Source organism: Aspergillus niger (assembly GCF_000002855.4).
Source record: "Aspergillus niger supercontig An01".
In the NCBI taxonomy this organism is placed as follows: domain Eukaryota; kingdom Fungi; phylum Ascomycota; class Eurotiomycetes; order Eurotiales; family Aspergillaceae; genus Aspergillus; species Aspergillus niger.
Window position 1 is genome coordinate 3,264,090 of NT_166518.1, and position 20,475 is coordinate 3,284,564.

At 49.4% G+C, this 20,475-nt stretch overlaps 7 protein-coding genes across 7 annotated transcripts; 4 read left to right on the forward strand and 3 right to left on the reverse strand.

The window, feature by feature from the left end:
• Positions 1–446: 446 nt before the first annotated feature.
• On the forward strand, positions 447–3,279 carry An01g13670 (uncharacterized protein; the record flags this gene model as incomplete). Its single annotated transcript, XM_001389731.1, has 4 exons — positions 447–584; positions 647–996; positions 1,053–2,760; positions 2,812–3,279. 4 exons carry the CDS (start codon positions 447–449, stop codon positions 3,277–3,279), a joined length of 2,664 nt encoding a protein of 887 aa, XP_001389768.1.
• Positions 3,280–3,844: 565 nt separating this feature from the next.
• On the forward strand, positions 3,845–4,743 carry An01g13680 (uncharacterized protein; the record flags this gene model as incomplete). The annotated part of the gene is made up of 3 exons (XM_001389732.3): positions 3,845–3,901; positions 4,043–4,143; positions 4,227–4,743. 3 exons carry the CDS (start codon positions 3,845–3,847, stop codon positions 4,741–4,743), a joined length of 675 nt encoding a protein of 224 aa, XP_001389769.1.
• Positions 4,744–4,969: 226 nt separating this feature from the next.
• Positions 4,970–6,096, reverse strand: An01g13690 (uncharacterized protein; the record flags this gene model as incomplete). The annotated part of the gene is made up of 4 exons (XM_059745414.1): positions 4,970–5,104; positions 5,159–5,395; positions 5,471–5,870; positions 5,933–6,096. The coding sequence occupies 4 exons, from the start codon at positions 6,094–6,096 to the stop codon at positions 4,970–4,972; spliced, it is 936 nt and encodes a 311-aa protein (XP_059599832.1).
• An 853-nt stretch (positions 6,097–6,949) lies between these two features.
• An01g13700 (uncharacterized protein) lies at positions 6,950–11,959 on the forward strand (the record flags this gene model as incomplete). The annotated part of the gene is made up of 11 exons (XM_059745423.1): positions 6,950–7,305; positions 7,357–7,915; positions 7,994–8,374; positions 8,535–8,663; positions 8,815–8,961; positions 9,049–9,449; positions 9,544–10,064; positions 10,127–10,238; positions 10,292–10,552; positions 10,638–11,823; positions 11,900–11,959. 11 exons carry the CDS (start codon positions 6,950–6,952, stop codon positions 11,957–11,959), a joined length of 4,113 nt encoding a protein of 1,370 aa, XP_059599833.1.
• An 8-nt stretch (positions 11,960–11,967) lies between these two features.
• An01g13710 (uncharacterized protein) lies at positions 11,968–15,768 on the reverse strand (the record flags this gene model as incomplete). The annotated part of the gene is given in 12 exon segments (XM_059745427.1): positions 11,968–12,030; positions 12,116–12,269; positions 12,377–12,562; positions 12,651–12,876; positions 12,967–13,608; positions 13,662–13,849; positions 13,912–13,945; positions 14,008–14,228; positions 14,277–14,381; positions 14,439–15,109; positions 15,207–15,424; positions 15,513–15,768. Coding segments are annotated over 12 exon segments (2,964 nt in total).
• Positions 15,769–15,872: 104 nt separating this feature from the next.
• An01g13720 (uncharacterized protein) lies at positions 15,873–17,183 on the reverse strand (the record flags this gene model as incomplete). Its single annotated transcript, XM_059745434.1, has 4 exons — positions 15,873–15,958; positions 16,045–16,099; positions 16,207–16,339; positions 16,471–17,183. 4 exons carry the CDS (start codon positions 17,181–17,183, stop codon positions 15,873–15,875), a joined length of 987 nt encoding a protein of 328 aa, XP_059599835.1.
• Positions 17,184–19,190: 2,007 nt separating this feature from the next.
• On the forward strand, positions 19,191–20,376 carry An01g13730 (uncharacterized protein; the record flags this gene model as incomplete). Its single annotated transcript, XM_059745437.1, has 3 exons — positions 19,191–19,323; positions 19,430–19,527; positions 19,624–20,376. 3 exons carry the CDS (start codon positions 19,191–19,193, stop codon positions 20,374–20,376), a joined length of 984 nt encoding a protein of 327 aa, XP_059599836.1.
• Positions 20,377–20,475: the final 99 nt, after the last annotated feature.

Genomic DNA, 20,475 nt, shown 5'->3' on the forward strand with positions numbered 1-20,475 from the left:
AGAGGTGGACGAGAGTATCTACTGTAATATGGCCATATAGCGCCTGTCATATAGATCCGATGTAATATTATTATCTACATAATGAAACTGCTAGGTGTTTTGCCAATTCCCGAGTTGTGGTTCCAAAGTGAGAGTGAGAGCAATCACACCAAATCGCGCACAGCAATCGCCTGGAGTGAATGGCAGTCGCGTGTTACCGAAGCCATTCACTGCTGCTGCCCTGCCTCGACACTCGTCTTCGAATCGACTTCTTCTTCTCACTTTGTTTACTCAACTTCTCTTCTCTCCTCCCGCTTCGTCGATACCACCGATACTCTTCTTCCACTTCGTGTGATCGATCTGTCGGTAATCCAACGGTTCATCTAAGCGTTCAATATTATCACCTGCACACTACCTTCTTCTCGTCCACTCGTCATTCAGAAACATTAACTTTCACGATAATCACTATGGAGCGGGGTTACGCGCCGAGAAATGAAAATATGCACTTTGGCACCCAATCCGGGCCCAGTGCCTGCAAATCCAAAAAGGGAGTGCCTTGCTTGCTCGGTCTTCCAAGTGAAATACTTGCTACTATCTTTGAATATGTAAGTAAAGACCTGTCTCACGTCCCTTGAGACCCAAAACGCGTACTAACTTTTCCTCACAGTCTGGTGAAAAGGGCCTCTGCAGCCTGGCTGGGGTGTGCCAGCAGTTCCACGGCATGGCCGTGGCGCTGCTGTACCGCAACCTCCACCATTCAATTCATGCAGACGATCCCGTCTACACTCAGGACTCCCTGGATCGATTCACGGCCATGGTGGAAGCAGTGAGTACCAGCAACCTTCAGTACGCGTCGTGTGTCAGGGACATTGAAGTGAGGCATATTGCGCCCTACGAATCAGATAACAGACAGGGAATTGTGGTTAAAAGGCCAAGTCAGAGTTACGAGGCAGGCCGATACCTCAGTAGTCTTCTTGTCATTTCTCTGCGGAAGACGACTGGTTTAACTAGCTTTAGGTGAGTTACACAAGACAGTGTCAAATACATGATAGGCAATGTGCTAAGTTCTTCAGTTGGGATATTCGCCTGGAACTTACACCCTCTGTGTACCAAGCGCTCAGTAGAGTTCCTGACATTCGCGACGTCCATATCCGTCTCCCAGCACGCACGACTCCAGGGCCCACTGATGCTACACTTGGACAGATGCTCCAGACTCCACATTTCCACTTCAACCAAGATAATCCGCCGCCCAGGGAAATCCGGCCCAGCTGCACTGGTGCCGAAGCTCAGTTGCTGAAGGATCTCGACAAACTTCAGCATGTGCCAACTCTTTCCCTCCTTTCGGGACTCAAGAATCTCTCGGTGTTGGATATTGAGGATCTGAAACTGGTGTTGCAACTCCCGCAGTGTATCTCGCAGTGCTCGTCAACGTTGAAGTCGCTCAAGTTGTCGTTCTCCGACGAGCTTGCAAAGTCGGCGCGGAAGAAAACAGCTTCCAATTCGGCGCCAGATGCGACGATGACATTCGGGGATGTGCTCATTTTAGCCGCACCGCAGTGGGAAGACGACCTCCTTTTGGCTCCGCAGGCCACTCCAGTCGATCCTGCTCTGCCCTCAGATCCCGTGGTCCGAAGGGAACGCTCCATTCAGGAGTCAATTCTGGCGTACATCTTCAAGGTGGAAGATGGCGACCATCGCAACAAGTATCTGGAGGAAGCCCTGCTGGAAGGCAATGCCCGCAAATCGCAGATGGGGGACAATGTCGTTTCGGAAGAGACAAGGGACCGAAAGTTTCTGAAGTCTGTACGCTCAATGGTCCGTGTGCTGCCAAAGATGATGGTGCTTAACTCGGAGAATCCAGCCATCATCAACGTACTGCACAGGCTCGACCAAGCTGCAACTCAGTACTTGGGCCGCAACCCCAAGCAGCCGAGCGAGAGCATTGTCAAAGCGAGTGCCAGCAATTCTGCCCCAACCAGTGCTCCCAAGCCCTCTCCGTTGAACAGCGGCAAGACCGAATTCTCAGTGAGCAAGAAGAAGGAGAAGTGTCCGACCGACGTAATCGACATGGAGTATCCCGACATAGTCGAAGAGGAAGGAGACGATCAGGTGTTCATCGATGAGACACATCGGTCAGTTACAGAGGGTAGTGTCCGGGCTTTTGCGCGCCAGCCAGTGCGGGCAGCAAGGCCCAGTTCATCTGCCGACAAAGGAAAGGGAAAACAGCCGGTCAGAACCCCTCCGGTCGAAATGCGCACAGCAGAAGAGGCGCGAGAGTGCTATGTCCGCAACACCCATGGCATCCCACTGGAAAGCCTTTCTATCCATCTCATTCCAGTGACCGCCGGTGTGCTTAGCAAGGCTGTTGACCTGACCTCTCTCCACCACCTGTCGCTACTCAACGTTGGTCCGCAAAGCACGCTCTGGTCTTTCCTCAAGCGACTCAACCAGATTTATCCTCTCCCACTGACATCCATCCACACGGACAATGTCACGCCCGCGTTCTGCAGCTTCATCAACAGCATGGACAAGATCACCGAGCTGTTCCTGTTCGAGCGCTTCAGTAAAGCCAAGGTGGAGTCACTGGCCGCCAAGACCACCGTGAACGCAGTCACCATTCGCAAGGAGATCCTAAACAAGCACATGGGCAACCTCCAGCGATTGGTAATCCGCAACGACGAGAGTGACAGCTGGACTGCCGACCCGGCCACCATCCTACAGATCAGCCAGCGGGGAGGCAAGCTAATCGAGCTCGGAGTTTCTGTGAACAACTGCAGCATCGTAAGTCAACCCCTCTTCCAATCTAATCTGGTATAATACTAACCTTAATAGCACTATCTCATCCAACAAATCGGCAGCTTCCGGTCTCTCAAGGCGCTGCAAGTCTTCTGGTACCGCCAGGACATGTGCACGACCACGCTGCGCGAGGTCCAGCACAGCCTTATCGACGGCATCCTGCACTTTCCACACCTCAACATCGAATACGTGGCCATGTGCCATTGCATGCACGGGCCGATCGCTAACGGCGCGATTCAGATCTCCGGTCGCTTCAGACATCTGACCAAAGCGTGCGCGATCCTCCGAGAGGCAGCTGCTCAAGACAACCCTCAGTCTTCGTCTTCTTCGCAGCCAGCTTCGGCTACTAACGTCCCGCACGGCATGATGTTTCCGGTAGAGAATAGTGAAGGTGACGCGGTGCCCTTGTTTGGGGTGGAACTGACCACGCGGGCGTTGCTGAGCATCGAGGACATCAGCGGGGTGAAGATGTGGGAGAAGGGAGCGTGGGAGATGAAGTTGTAGCCGATCCCAGACTGCTGCTGCTGTAGCAGCCTGGGATCGGCTCGAGTGTATGATTACAAGATGTTTTCAGATGAAAGTTGATGAACGTGAAGGGGGACGTGATGGAAAGTGGATGCGTGTGAGAAAGAAGAATGAGAAAGGGAAGAGGGGGACAGCAAGCAGATTAAATAGATCTCGTTCATCGTGTAACACGCTTAGTCGCCTCGACGATGTAATCGAGATGATATTCACAGTTCAGAATGGCATCTCATCATCCTCATCTAACATTATCCTCCCTAATTATCTACATCCACCACAGCTAACTACACCATAAAATACTACTATACTAATACAAATAAATGTATGAGGGCTTCCCACCATCACATGCCCACTTCCCCTCTTAGTCATCGCCAGCTCCACTTCCCTCCAATTTCCTTCCCGGCCCATCAACTCCCGCCATAGGATGACATCGTTGCTCTTTTTCTTCCTCTTTCTTCTTGCTTCCTAGCTACTCTCCAACTACTTCCACACACTCTTTTTTCCTTTTTCCCCCGTGAAAAAGCTACTGTATATACTAGCCGCAAAAATGGGAGGCAAGAAAGCCGCCGGCGAGAACTCCAAGAAGGCTGCGGGTAATGCTCGTGTGCGTACCACCTCTATACTGATCTATCTTCTCTCTGCAAAATATTACCCCGCCCCCGCTCCATCACCACCAGAACCATATTCTCAACCACAACTACATAAGTATAGGCAAAAGCTGACCAGATCTTCTATATGGGTGTAGAAAGCCGAAGCAGCCGCCAACAAAAAGGCCGCCGAGGACGCCAAGCGCGCCGCCGAGGAGGACGCTAAGTGGTCCAAGGGCGCGAAGGGTGGTAGCAAGCGGTATGCAGACCCAAGTTATCAACATATCCCGTCCAAAACCAAAAAAGCACCCACTAACATAGTCTTTTTAATAAAAACAACAGCGACGACGCTGAAGCCAAAAAAGCCGAAGCCGCGCGCAAGAAGGCCGAACGCGACGCCCTCCTCGCCGCCGAAGAAGCCTCCCAGCCCAGCAAACCCAAGAACAACAAAGCCGCAGCGAAGAAGAACGCGGGACCCAGCCGAGGCACATTGGATTTGTCGCAGCTCGACGATACACCAGGGAGCAAGAAGGCTTCTGCGCTCAATGCCTCCGGTATCGACAATGCGCTCGACGCACTGTCACTTACGGGTAAGGATAGCGGCAAGATCGATCGGCATCCCGAGAGACGGTTCAAGGCGGCGTATGCGGCATTTGAGGAGAGACGGTTACCTGAGATTGAGGCTGAGAATCCTGGACTGAGACGTAACCAGCGCATTGAGATCTGTAAGAAGGAGTTTGAGAAGAGTGAGGAGAATCCGTTCAACCAGGCGCATGTGGCGTTTGATGCTAGTCGGGAGGAGATTGCGGCTGTGAAGGAGGCGGAGAGGAAGAAGGTTGAGGCGAGGTTGGCGAAATAGTCTGTTTGTTCTCTTTCTCTCTTTCATTTTGTTTGGGTGGATGATATAGTTGGGTTTTGGAGAGGATGATATACCCGGTTTGCCCGTGGAGGGATGGATATTCTATACAAAAAGCATAGAGCGTATGGCTCATAGCAGATGAGATGATTAACGATGCAATGGTATCATGCAATCTATATCCATGTCCAATACACAATACACAACACAGAATCAACGGATGAATGAATTACCCCATCACGGCCCTCACATCCCACACATACAAACTCTCATCCCATCCCACACTCGCACACCATCCCTCACTCCCAAACAAACACCAATCCACCCCCGTCACAAACTCCGTATGCCGGCCCATCCTCCCTAACTCAACCCCCATATTCGGTCCCGGCCCAGCCCGCATCACATCGACATCGCCAACCGCCCCCGGCGGCGTCTGATCACTCCAAGCCCGACACGTCATATCATAACTGGCACTCAACAACACATCCGACAAATGCGGCGACCACGCCACCTTCCTAACCGCATACTCATGTCCCAGCATCACCGTCTGCGGTCCCTGCCCGGGCGCCCGGATATCAAACGTGCGAATCGTCCGATCCACCCCCGCCGTAGCTATCGTCGACGGCCGATACTTGTTCCAATCCATCGTCAACGCCTCCGCCGGCGCCGTCGCCGCCATCGGTCCCCCACCCGGCACTACCCCTCCACCACCTCCTCCATGAATCGGCACCTGCAAAGTCAAATGATTCGACGCCGATGCCGGCGTCCGTAGATCAAACACCCGTAAATACGAATCCGACGACACACACGACAAGATATCTGGCGAATGCGGAGAAAAAGCCGCGCTGTACGTGCAGCTATGCGTCGGCAGAGTGAGGAGGGAATGCGGCCGATTGGGCGTCCACACGCGCACTGTCCCGTCCCAACTACTACTGCAGAAACGGTCCTTCGCGACGAGGTTCCAGTGCACGCTGAAGACTTCGCGGTTGTGCTCTTTCCAGTTTTGGATTGGGAAGTCGGCGACCTCCGTGTCGAAGAGCTTGATGCTTCCGTCGCCGGAGGCGGTTAGAACTTGGTTTTCGTGTATTTCGGACCAGGCGAGGTCGTAGAGGGAGTCTTGGGTTGTGAACCTGGGTTTTTGGTGTGTTGGTTAGTTTGGTTGGGGGTAGGTGGGGGATGGGGGAAGGGATACCATTTGTAGGGAACTATTCCGTTCGGTGTCAGCTCAAGAATGTAGAGACGGCCATTGCCGACTAGGCCGAAATTGGCGGATGAGGCGACGGCGAGGCGGTTATCGAAGAAGGGTGAGTACTTGACTGCGCAGCCGTTGAAGCCTTCCGTGCGGAAGTGGAGCATTTTTGAAGGGTATCGGAAATGGAGTGGAGATGGTTGAAGAAGTGAGAGGGGGGAGTTAATTGGGGTAAGGGATCATGGCGCTATGAAAGTGAGGGGAGGAGTGGTGGATTGTTGGTTGGTGTTGGTGTTGAGATGGAGAGATAAGTAGATGATGGAGATGCAGATGGACTGACTATGGACTGACTGCGGGGAGTCAACGTGCCGAGGTTCAGTCACTATCGGGGCAAAATGATGGCTTTGCGGCATAAAATATATGCCTCAGGCATACAAGTCCGAATGTCAGTTTGCTGAGCCTCAACGACGGTGGACGACAAAATCACCACGCCGCCCGACCAGATTTAAGTAATGATTGGCTGTTTCCGAAGTTTACAGCCCAAGTTTTACTTAAGACCGTAAGCGGACTAGTTCATGGCACCGCCCTCGAAATGAGTTCCTTCAAGCCCAGAGGCCCTAGACACGTGATACATCCCATGACCTTGGCCGCCAACGAAAGTCCTTACTCTTTTGAGAGGATGTACCTGGATACCCGATGAGGCAGGCGCCAGTGCCCGATGCTTAGCCAACGTCCTGATCTTCTCCTCCTCCTTCCAATGACCCCATATTCAATCAGTACGCTCTCGTCAGAGCCATGTTATCTAATTAGTATTGATTCTATTTGTCGTATTCTTAGTCGTTTTGATTTTCTTGCTCGCATTCTACGGACTCGTTTTTAATACCTACGAAGAGTCCCTCTAGAAAGTACTCATCCAAGCCGATTCCTGACTTCCTTATATGTAGACTCTGTGTCTTCGAACTTTGTGATTACAGACCCTTTGCAAGGCCAACCAGGCTGTGACCACTCTAATTGGCAGCAATGGACTGGTCTAAGACAGTCTTTCGTCTGCGCGCATTGCCAGACACTGTGGAAACCAAAGACGATGCCGCTCGTCTACTTAGCGAGCGGCTCAGCGATGTCTCTGCGCGCCAAATTTGGGTGTATTCCCTAGCGCTGGCCCTGAGACCCCAGGACAACTGGGAAGGGCCTCCCACTAAAGTAGCAACTGTTATGTTCAGTGTCCCCCCTTTACTTGTCCAACGCGATCCACAAAAGCAGGTGTGGTATATCCCCGCCAAAGGCCATGACCGTGATAGCCCAGATCTCATCCTAGACACTCAGTTCCTAGGTCTGACACCTTTGAATGATACAAATCACTTGCAAAACTCGTACGAGTAAGAACTGCCACATCTCTCTGACACAATCGGCCTTTGACCGTTGGTTAGTTGCATCGCCATCTCGGGTCTGGCGAGTCACCCTTTCGGATCCTGGCAGCCAAAAGGAAGTGACAAGCGCTTCATGTGGATTCGTGATGATCTGGCCAGATATGCGCGAGGAACTCGGGCCATACTTTACGGTTATGACACCGAACTTGACAGAAGCAGCTCCTTTCAAACTATCTACGACCTTGCCAAGCAGCTAATCGAACAATTGCATGCCTACCGGGGCCCGGGGTCTGTAACGCCGCTGGCTTTTCTAGCCCATAGTCTGGGAGGACTGGTTGTTAAGCAGGCTTTGCGGGATCTGGCCAACAATTACCCTGGCCGTGAATATCAGAATCTTCTGGCTGCTGTGCGCGGAGGAGTCTTCTTCGGCGTTCCGAACATGGGTATAGAGCAGGGGGGATTCTACTCCATTGTCCACAATAATGCAAACGAATTCCTAATCCGGGATCTGTCTGGGAGGACAAATTTCTACCGCGAACTCACAAAAGCATTCGCCGGCATCCCCTTCAATGAACATTGCACGTTCTTTTGGGCATACGAAACGAAAGAGTCGCCCACGGTTATTGTATGTGACTATCATTATCACTAATCGATATGACACGCTAGCAGAGTACCACAGCTTTCTAACTAGCAACAGAAAAAAGGAGATGGCCAACTAGCTCGAGACGGATCCACAGCCATTCTAGTGAGTCCGGAGTCTGCAACATGCGGGTTTGTCAACATCAATCCTGCGGTAACCTTTCCGATCAACGCCTCCCACTCCGATATGGTGAAGTTTAACCAAGATTCTCACTACTATTCAATTGTGCGCGCAAAATTGTCGCAGATTTTACGGCCCACCCCTCAGCCGCAAGATGACATAGACGCTGATGGACAGAGTTGCAATGTGTTGCACACAGTTTCTGATGATGTGATTAGGCCTTTCCAGCAGATTGATTCAACGAGCACAACGACTTCATTAGCTGGCAGCCTTCCGCTGCTGCAGCCACCACGCAGCATATTTGGTAAGCGCAATCTCGTAAGTTTCCTCTACTTCAATCACACACTCACGTCATATATTAGCGGATCTCGAGAAGTTCAAGAGAGTATCACAACTCACTGAGGGCGAAAAGAATATTTTTGTTGGCACAACATTGAGTGTACTTCAACATACAATCAGTGAGATCCAAATGCAACAGGAATTATCCAGAGACATGAAGTACATGGCACGACTAGAACCGTTCCTGGTATCGATGGAACAGTTTGGCCAGCTGACGGAAGACATCCTGTTATTCTCCAGTAGCTCTAATAGCATGGCGTACGTATGGGTAAGATTAACCAGCATGCTCCTGTGGCCGATTATCTTATTGACTAGTAGGTTGACATTGTTCGCAGGGTCCAATGAAATATATCCTTGATGTACGCTTGACAACGCGCCCAAGATCTTATATTTTCTGGCTGATATTCTACTATACTTAGGCCACCTGTGGCTACTCAAAGGAGTTCGACTCTATCTTGAATGCCTACCAGTCGATCGGAGACCAGATGCCTCGAATCGGCCAACATCATGCTCTTTTTGTCGAATGTCCTCACCTGAGGGATGTACTAGTAATGATCTACAAGGATGTTCTTCTTTTCCACGCTGAATTAATTCGGCACCTGAAACCTCGGCGTGGGTGTCACCATCGCCATTTACACTAGCTTGTGACAAAGGCTAATCTAACTCTAGAATTGAACCAGCTGTTCCACGCCTGGATGAGAGACTTTACTACCAATATTGACGAGATTTCGGAGAGAACTGCGCGGAACAAACGGCTGATCGAGAACAGGGTCTCTCTTGTGGAATTCGAAGCTATCAGAAAAGATGATTCAATATCCGCACGTGCACTTGAACGTGAGAAGGAGGCTATGGTGAAGGTTCACAGAGATACAGTTGAGCATTGGCTCTCTGCATTCGACATCAAAGCAGAACACCGCATTCATCAAGAGAAGAGAAGAGTTTGCCAGGACCCTGGACGCTGGCTACTCAGTAGTCCCGGGTTCAAGACATGGTCAAGCCCTGATGATTGGTTGAACCCACTGCTCTGGCTCAGTGGAATCCCAGGAGCAGGCATGTGTTCTTTCAGGACGTGAACGAAAGGAGATATGCTGAATATCAAGTGCAGGAAAGACCGTTCTCGCTTCTATCGTGATTGACGAGCTTTCCAGACTTCCTGGCGCAATCGTCGCGTATTTTTATTGCAAGCATGGCGATGAGAAACGTAATACCGTTGAAAGTGTGACAAGGTCGATCTTGGCACAAGTCCTTGAACAAAATGCTGAATTACTGCCATACTTCCATGAAAAAGCTCACATGAACGCGTCATTAACATCACCCGCATTCTCTGAGCAGATGTTGTGCACTTCTCTTAGAAGTTGTGAGAGGGTCTATATCGTTCTTGATGGTTTAGATGAATGTGGGCGCGCTGCTAGGAAGAATATCGTCAGCCGTTTTCGCCAAATGACTGATGCTGCAATAGATGTGGGCTCCATCAGGTGTCTCTTCGTCAGCCAGGAAGACGGGGCGGCTGCAGAAGATTTCCATGGCATCGAATGCATCAAGATCGAAAAACGTAATTTTGATGATATCTCGGCTTTTGCCGGCGTGTGGCAGCAAACTCTAGTTACCAAGTTCGGACGAAACAATAGGGTCTTGGATATCCAAGATATCATATCAAAGCGGGCTAAGGGTAAATTATTTGAGAGATTTCATATCATCTGGGAGATGTTGGACCTAAATTGTTTCTACTAGGAATGTTTATTTTCGCCGAGCTGTTCGCGAAATACCTCGCGGAGCGGCTGAGTCTCGAAGACCTCGAAGACCAGCTTCGTCCTGATAATCTTCCGGTGGAGTTGGATGATCTGTAGGTTTTAGCTTCGCGGATTTTCAATGTGGGGCTGACGGTTTGCCATCTAGCTATGAGCGGATTCTTGGTCGTATCCACGAAGTGAGAGACGTTGAAACTATGAGGCATATTAAGGAAATGCTAGGATGGATTGTCTGTGCCCGTAGGCCACTACGATGGGAAGAGATACAGACCACAGTCTGTATCAGTCCGAAAGTGGGAAACTTTGATATTCGCAGACGACTAGTCGATTCGCCAAGGGACCTGTTTGCCTCCCTTGTGGAGTGCCATCCTGATGGCACTGTCGATCTTGTCCATGGGACTGCGCGGCAGTAAGATATCTCAAATGGAGCACAGGCGGTCAACTACTGACTGCGCTAGATATTTGACAAAAGGAGGATTGGAGAAAGGCCCTAGAAAAGAGCCGGTGGTAAGGGTCCACCAGGCGCAATTTTCGCTAGCGATGCGCTGTCTCACGTACCTCTCGTTCCATCAATTCAACCTTGATCGGGATGAGCATGATATCAAGTCGGATATGCTTAGCGGGTTCCATCACCTGTATGACTATGCGTCTGCTTGCTGGGCTATGCACCTGGAAGGGGGGATTCTGGGTCTTGAAAAGGACGACCTCATTCGTCTACGCGAGGCTTTAAGGAGATTAGTTGAAAAGCACTGGTCCGAGTCACACAAGCCCATTCAACATGTCGAAAGAGTGCGCACAGCCTTATCACCTTTCGCGGAACTTGAAAGCACGGAACCAACGGATTACAACCGACTAGTTCAAGCGGTCGCCTGGGCCAGGAAGCAGTCTGGCCAGTCCGGGATAGGCCCCAGCAACGAGGAGGCGCTCACCTTGTGGAGGGTAACAGCCAAGATCAGGTCTGTGTTGGAAAATATTGATACGAAAGGTGACGACTATGCGATAATCAAGCGCCTCTACGGCGTGAACCGCTTCAAATGCCCTCGGGTCAATTGTTACTACTATCATTACGGCTTCCGTTCTCTTGACCAGCGGAACCGACATACCAAAAAGCACACGCGACCATACCTCTGTGTTGTCACGGGCTGTCCGATGGAGGTCTTTGGCTACGCGCAGGAAAAAGAATTGCAAAAGCACTTATTCGATGTGCATCACATCAACGATACCAGCGATGGAGACGAGCCAGACTTTCCTAACCCTCATAAAGAGAAGGCATCCAAGTCCGGAGGAGGTGAGGGAAGATATAGGTGTCCCGACTGTGACAAGACTTTTACCCAAAAAAAGAGTCTAAATCGACATCAGAGAAGCCACGCTAGTGAGAAGTCATTCTCTTGTACCAAGTGCAGCAAAGCCTTCACGCGAAAAGAGGACTGCGAGCGCCATCAGGATGTACATAGTAACACCAAGGAAAAGTACGTCTGCGCCGGAACTCTCAAGGACGGGACGAAGTGGGGGTGCAATAGATCCTTCACCAGAAAGGACAAACTCAGGGATCATTTCCGGCCAGAGAAGAAACTCAAGTGCATATTGCCTTGGCTGCGGGAGAAACAAGCAGCTGGTGGTGTCGATGGAAATTATCTGGATGGCAACGTGTTTGCTGATCAGAAGGGGGCCAACGCCGAGGTCCTGCTCATGGCCGGGCGAAAATTGCCCCCGTTTCGCGTTTTTCTGGAGAAATGTGGCCTTTGACGTGTTTAAGGTTAGGTCAGACTCGGTTATTGATGCTGTTGCATCTCGCTACGCTAAGACCATAGCATGATGTTCCTTCTACCGTAGTTCGCGCTCATCCAATGAGAGCTGCAGTTTTCGTAATTGACCGCTCTCAATTATCTATATATGGGTAAGCAACTCTGGTGGTTGACAGAAAGCAGACACATTCTTTGCCGTTCTAATACGATGAACTCTGGAGCCTCACCTTTTCAACTGTCCCCTCCATCACATATCGAATGACATAGATCTTCTTTCCCTGGCCCCAACGTAATGCGCGTCCAATTGCCTGACTCTCCACTGACGGGTTCCACTGCGGTTCCAGTATGTGAACCCGGCTAGCGACGGACAAGTTATTCAAGCTGGGTTCAACTCCGTCAGCCCGCGGGCTCTCTATCGACCGGTATACTGGACTGAGCGCGCACGCAAGACCAGAAACCAAAAACACAGAATTTGTATCGTAACTTACCCTACCGCACCCGTTCCTATAGTCATTAAAAGCACCCGGACAGCTGAGTTGTTCTGGAACTCCTCGAGCATAGTCTGCCGTTTCATCGGACTCATGATGCCGTCAACTCGGCAAAAGGAAATGCTATTTTGGTCGAACATTCCGCCCAAGACATCGAGACTTTGTCTCCAGAAAGAGAAGACTATGCTGATTGGTTTTGCATAGCTGCTTAGCAACGGGAATACAAAACAGGCAAAAGAACTAGATGCGCTGCGAGTATTTTGGGTATAGTTACCTTTTATCCTCCAAATAGTGCTTTCGTATATCGGTGAGTAAAGTCACCAATTTTGAAGGATATACATCGTTGGCCTGTGGAGAATCAATAGGATAGGGCAAGTCTTGCTCAGTGCTAATGGTCTGCTCATTGTCAATCATTTCATCATCGGATGTTGGAATTGTTGTTGTTGTGATTGCTGTTGAAATCTTGATGTCATCTGAACTCTCTTCATCCTCCATGAAACCTGCCTTTANACGAGCACATGTTTGGCATTCCAGCACACGGTGGCGACTGAATGAGAGCCAGGAATCCAACGAGGACGTTGTACTCTTACCTTCGTCATCGTCATCCGAATCTAACGTGAGTATCTCCATATTACAGATAGAGCACGTATTTTGACCACTCTGTTGCAGTAGCGTGACTATTTCGTCTGACGACAACCTCCGAGCGTCACTATTAAAATCAGCCCTTCCGCCCAGAAACACACTTCTCAGGCCGGTGTTGCAAAACATGCGCAACCGCAATTTAGCTGTCAGAATCAGCTTATCTGCTCGTCCTTTCGAGGTTGGCATGTTTGTTGCAGCTTTAAGGCGCCTGTCGTAAGCCTTGACCAGCTCATCGTAGACTCTGCGTTCGGCCTCCGAGAACGACGAACGATACGTGATGAAGGTGCCCCCGAGAGCCGGAAATACCGTTGACATTTTACGTCTCAGGCAGATGGCTGAGAGAAGACACTTGAGGTTGGCGTAATTAGGTTGGTAGTGTACACTACGAGCGGATCTAGACGACGTTTTTGTCATGTATTTGCGGAAGCCCACAGCGCTGTCCAAGTACGGGATGCGGAGGAACTGAACGAGCGATGCGAGATCCTTAAGCGAATTCTGTATCGGTGTCCCTGTCATGCACCAGCGGATCGAGGCCGAAATTTGCTGTATCGCCTTGAACTGTTTCGTGGAGGCATTTCGTATAACGTGAGCTATGTAAAATGAATCAGCGTCCTGCAATTATCACGGAAGAACAGTTTCTGACCTTCATCGAGTATCAACCTGTGCCAGAGAAATCTGCTAAGTACACTGTTCCCGCCGCTGCTACTGAAATCCGCTTCAACTGTGGCATAAGTTGTGAAAATGATATCATCTGAAGGGGGCGACGACAACGAGATGCAACGCCCTGGGCCATGATATTTATAATATTTCAGGGCCCCGGGAATGAGGTGCCTGTTGCAGAGTTAAAAAGGGGGTTCACTTAGATAAGGCTATCACCAAATTATTGTTCTTACTTTCTGACTTCGTCAATCCAACCGTGCAGCAATACTAAGACCCAGTAAGTCGTGGTGAATAGACCCGAATGCTTGAACCAAATTGTAGGTACTCACAAACAGAAGGCACGACAACAAGCGTGGATTTCGCACTAATCAATTTCAAGTCTGCCGGTTTCTCCAATGTTATTATATCACAGGGTGGGGATGTCACTATGCTGGCGATCATGCTGAGGGTTTTTCCCACACCCATATCATCCGCAAGAATCCCGCCACGAACGTCCACGGGCTCCGGGCTTTTCGCGCCAGTAATTATGTGCTTATACCTGTATTCTTTCCTGTAAATAGGTGTGTTGTGGCCTAGAGTTGAAGGTTTCCACACATACACGTGCTCTTTCCAGGTCCAGCTTTCAAGACGCCACAGTGTGCTCTTAGTTCGAGAATGGGTAGATTCTCGAGATAGGATAAAGTCGACTGCTTCCCGCTGGTGCCTACAACAAGTCTCAATTTTTTTCCGAAGATCAAAATCAAAAACGAAACTGACTCACCTTTCAAGCATTGTTCGAATACGGTTATCGACGTCTATCTCGGTTCGCAAAGCCTGCTGCGGAAAATCATCAAGAATCGCTCGAGCATCATCGTCATCATATTCGCAATTATCATGGCCTTGATCTTCTTTACCCAGCACGTCGAGGCCGTCTGTATCGTTCTGCTTAGTGATCCCCAAAATAGGCGGTAGGATCGGCCGGTCGAGACACGGCGCTCCCGCCAAGGACAGGTATTGGGGATTATTATACTCAAGGTCTGGCTTCGGGTCAGGATGCTGCAGGAATAAATGGTGCTGGGCGAGTTCCCTTGCCAGGACCTGCGCGATAGAAGGCGAGCCGATGACGAGGACGGACATTGTACATGTCACCTTCGACGACCACTGAGCAGTAGGTGAAGACTCTGCTACAGATTTTATTCTCTGCTGGAGCTCAAACTTTGGTATCACACCCAGCCAGGTTGGGGGCTCTGGTAACCTTATAGAGCTGAGTGCATGGTGGGTTTTGTTATTCAGCGTTGCGATGTAAATCCCTTGTTTTGATACGATATCGCAACGGTCATCTTGTATGAAGAGATTTAACGAGGCGAANACTTCATTGTCCCCTAGGATTTCATCGAAGCATAGAAATTGCGAATCTTGAATGTGGTTGATTTGGATTTGGATGTTTCTCAGCTACTCCGTACAGCATATCAGCTACAACAAGTAGATGGAAGAGCCCTCAAGGGTGAAAGCAAAGGAGGAAGGAATAATAGTGTCTCCTATCACGTACCATTCCAAAACATACTATACGATCTTTCTCATACCCTTTAATCCTTTGCAAAATCTGGTCATTGATATTGAGGTCCTGTGGGGCAGATACTTCAAATGGGTGTGAAGGTAAGCGATTCTGTTGAAGCACTTGCCATTGCGGTCCTGGAAATCCTGTTCTTGCATCGTGAGAGATAGTCGGAGAAAGGAAAGAAGGGTAAAATAAGAAAAACAGAATAACTATATAATAAAAAGAAGAAGAAAGCGCGATCGCCGGAGTGGGAGGTGGTTATCTCCTCCGTATAGTCTATCGCAAATGTGCACTCACGGGTAGCCTGGGTATATGGCAGAGGAAGTTCGCCGCGACAACGGTCCTGCTGTAGCACAGGATGCTGATATTCCATACCAGAAAAATCACAAGGAGTTGCTGTGCCCGAATTAGAGCTGGACGCGCTGACGAGATGCTCGTCAAGCCTGACCCGCTTGGTTTGAGGATAGTCGGCCTCGCCGTGGATGCCATTGTCCCCCAACTCCGGAACCCGCTTTGACAAGGGGCACAAAGACATATCTTCGGAAAAATCCATATTGGTGTCGCCTAATCTTCTCCTTTCATTTCTTCTTCGCCGAACTGTGAAGTGTTGAGGTGAGAAACGAAAGAAATAATCCTCTAGCCGCTTATCGCACTTCTCTAAGCTAAGGCACTGCCACCCGGTAGTTGCAGCAGGGCACGACCACCTGCATGATCACCAGATTCAAAGGCACGCATTCGCGAGGCTGAGCCTGTGTCAAATCATGGTTTGCTTAACATCATTTCAATTGCTTCACCTTTCGGCTCTTACTTGTTTGTTTTTTCAATTCACCGCAGGTCTGTCCGCCAAAGATCTGCGATATTTGGGCGTTTAAGGCATGATTGGCCTTAAGACAGTCACACAGTTTTTCTATACGCTCTCCGCTCTCTCTGCATCTGCCTATTGTACATCATTGTGAACCCAAGGTGATAAGAAAACAATAAGATCCATAACATCAGCATAATCCACACCAGAACCACTGTGAAGAAAATAGACGCCAAGGTGAAGACGACGCAAACCCTCTGAAACTGCCGATTCCCCTGCAGCGCGTCGGTCGCCAGTCCCACTTGCATGGCCGACAACAGTACTGACATGTATACCAAAACCGCCAGGATCCACGAAAAATTACGCTCGAAGAACTCCTGGTACCATGTTGAACTGGGAAGAAACCCAAAAACGAGGTTGCGGATAGAAAAGGTCGCGGGCGCTAATCGGTACAGGGAATTCAGGCGGCTCAGGCGCAACTCACCAAACTCGTAGCGCTTGTTGATGATTGCAGGCTGGGGCTGGGAAACATAATCCTTTTCTGTGGGCAGGGAAGTACTACATCTATCTTCATCATTCTTATTGTCTATCCACTCGAGGAACTGCCGGATTAGCAGTGTCCATGCATCCCAGGTGACATCACTGGGAAGAATGCGCTCATCCTTGGCGAGTTGGAAATCGATCAATCCAGTAATGAGCCACGCGTAAGAGAGAAGCAGCCCACACGCCGCGGCGTGCAGTTCGCGATGAGGACAGAGCTCCCGCACCCAAAACTCGTGGTCCAGGAGATATTCTGGGACGGGTTTGATGAGGATCTGTCCGGGGCTCCAGACCAGGTGCTCATCTGGCGATTCTGTGAGGATAATCGTACGCTTCATCAGCTTCTGTCGATGTAGTGGCCGGGCTGCCCGTGGGAGGCCAGCGAGCCATAGCAGATGATGGATTCGATTCAACTTCGGCGTCGTCAGTTGGAAGTCCAAATAGCGCTGTAGATCTTCGTCGGGCTTTATCAACTCGTGCTGGAAGTTTACGCCTGCTGGGTGCGTATATTGATGGGAAGAGCGGAAGCTCGCAGGTTTGGAGAATGGCGGCGTCATTCCATGGCTTTCGCGTCTCTCTGACTGGGGGGAGCATTCTGTAGGAAGCGATGCAGTATTGTTCGCCATACTAGAACTGAAGAGGGGTTGTAGGCAAAGCTATAATAAACCCCTTCCCTCTCTGTCCATACCGAATATGTAGGATCATCAAAGACCCAGCGTCGGAAGATTATTAACAAACCCCTGACGCTCGAGCACCCCTTTAGAGTAGGCTAGGGGCAAGATTCTGGAAAGAATTTCACGAGCACATCGAATGTGTCGTCAGTCTCTTGAGCAAAGACAAGGATATGGCCACTGACATGGTGTCCACTTGGATGTCGGAATGGCTGCATAATCATGGATGCCTACGATTTTACCCCCTAAGCATGGCAGCAAACTAACTGACCGCTACTTAGACCATTACTCTCTGGCTGGGCAAAAATCACGACTCACGACAATGATTGGGTTGGGCATCATCAGGGCGGTTACATGGCTGTGGCTATGCTGGGCGGAGAAAGAGGCAGAGGTGCCCAGAATATTCACTTGTAATCATCCAGAGCCCCCTTCCTGCTGTCTGAATTGATTTCAAGGGCGGAACCAGAAGCTAAACCGCACCAGGGAGTGTGTAAGCACTAGAAGACTAAATGATAAGCTGACGGGAAGACCAGTTCACGGTACTTTACATCGATAGGACTACAAACTCTTACCTATTCTAGATTAGTGCTTTGAGTCCTGCTGAACAAGCAATACAAGGCACTTTGTAATCAGGTGATCTCTGTACAGGTAAGTTACTGTTTAAGATTTATGTACCATATTGAGTTAGAAGGCAGTCTTTTTTAAGACCTCTCCTGAGACCTTTTCTAAGAATTATTTAAGAATTTTCTATGGACTCCTCTGGAGAGCTCTCTGTAGGCCTTAGAGGAACTCCCCATAATTCTGTATGAAATACTCTAGAATATGAAATTAAAGCAGATATAGCTTTTCTCTTTAGTTTAGCTGCTCTATCAACATGACCTAATAGTACTAATATCACTATTAGGTAAAGTATGCAGCCTGTACGGTGTAAAACGCCGTCTAAGTAGCATCCGCCCGATGATAAATCGAATCTTCCATCTCTTCAAACGACAATCGCCCACTTCATAGGCAAGCCTGACATAATCCACAGTGAGCCGAACTGAGCAGCATTCACGTGTTTCCCTCCATATTATACTGTGCACAGTAACGCTGCTGCAACCGTATCTGGCAAGCGATGGGACTAACTATCATCGATCAACTGTATGAAGTAGTAGTTTGGTATCCTATTCAACTATCTCGAGACCGATAAACTTTTACACTAATAAGGATAGTAACTAAGCACAAGAGATAGACAGCTTGTCTACCAAATAGATCTATCACTCTGATGCCATTCCCCACATTCCTCTTTCAGTTCATCCAGCTATCAATCAATTTACCATGAAGCCTATACAATACACCAATAATCGCTTAATGTGCCTCAAGTATGTATTTCACAAATTAAAAGTCCAACCTGACTTCCAACTTAGCGGAACGTGGGTTTGTGCCGATATACTGAGTAGTAGAGGTAGATATCGGCCTTCTTTCTTCCCCTACTCAAGTTCTTTCACTCCACAATAACATAGCCACAACTCAATGCGACTGCCCGGGCAATCACCAGCTTCCTTAGTAACCTTTGTCGGAACTGAATATGATTTTGAGACCCTTTTCTCAATCATTGTTAATCATTCTCTAACAAAGCTGTGTCGCCCTTTACATACTATCCTCATTCAGTGAAACAAAGAAACTCTGAATGCTATAGACAATCCGATCTATCGAGCATATTCCCGTATTTTGCCTACGGAGGATCCCAGGAAGGCCAAATAATCCAGTGCCCTCTTGCGCTATAAGAATACCCACATCATCTTGTTCAGTTCAGGGCTCTAGACATTCTTTCGACGTGCTTGAAGGTCAACGCAAGTTGATGTTACTGGTAGTGTCTCAGCTCATAACCAGTGTGATAGGAGCAGCCAGAGGTCTATTTCCTTCCTTCCCTCCTGAGCCTCTTACAATTTGACACTATCTATCATAAACCTTTCTGTCGAGATGCCCTTATTTATCACTGATAATGAAGACGAATATGTCAGATTTGTGAACCAAGTAGCAAATGGTTCACAGCTGGACGAAGGTCAATTGGGCGACGAACTTCCTCCTCCGCCGACTTATGAGGAGGCTATCCGTGAGTGCATACCTACTGTCGAGGGGATCGTTTCCCTGTCTAACTTCTCGTCTTATGCCTAGGCTGCCCAGCACCACAAGCGCTTTCGACCAGGCACTTGTCTCAGATCCTGTTCAGGATTCTCCTTCGCAATGCCAAATTAGGCCTGGCCAGGATTCGCAGGGCACTCAGGGAGAGAACTCAGAGCTTGTATGCTTCGGAATGGTACGTGACATGAGATTCGTTTTCTTTTTTATCCTCTCTTTCTTCCTTCCTTCATTTCTCTTTCTCTTTTCGTCCGGCTTAACTAACATGATTTAGCTGAGAGATATCCGTGTCGAAATCAATCCCGCCCAGGACACGTATTCTTTAAGCTTTGATCGATCATTCGGATTACCCGACACGTTTGCTTCGCTAGCTTTTTCCATACAATGGAACCGAAGTGATTTTCTATCAAAACAGGGCATTTCTTTAGCGAAACTAAACCCCGAAACCCACCGTCAACTAAGCGGCATAAGAGTTGAAGAGGATCCGATTTGGCTGGGCGTGATGCCAATGGATGAACTCCAACAGAGTCTAGGAGTAGTGACGAAGATCTCTTCTTCTTCGTCTCCTTCCTCTTCCTCTTCCTCCTCCTCCTCCTCCTCCTCCGCCAATTGTTCGTCGTCAATGGGTACGTGTACCATGGACATACTCGTCATCGGTCCATTGGCTATCGAGGACGCTCTCGCAAGGGAACTTGGTCAGCACAGATTGTACTTAGATCATCCAGATCCAATGCCCAAGCAGTTCAAGTATTATAACCCCCAATGGTTCTACACAGAGGGGACACTGTTTTACGAGCCGCTGGTTACACCACCTCCACCGGAGACCGCTGATCGGAACGAGATGAATGGCTCTGACAATGAGAGCGAAGTCACGGGAGAAGACAAGGACGAAGGAAAACAAAGGCGAAGACGTGAGCGCAGACGTGAGCGACGACGAGAGCGACGACGAGAGCGACGACGAGAGCGACGACGAGAGCGACGACGAGAGCGACGAGAGCAAAGGCGAGAGCCAAGACGTCAAGGATGACAGCAGTAATATTTACTCAAGCGGTCTCGAAGGGAACCATCAAGTAGGAAGTAGTACTAGGATGTGGTTGAAGAATGAGGATGGGATTGTAACTCGTAA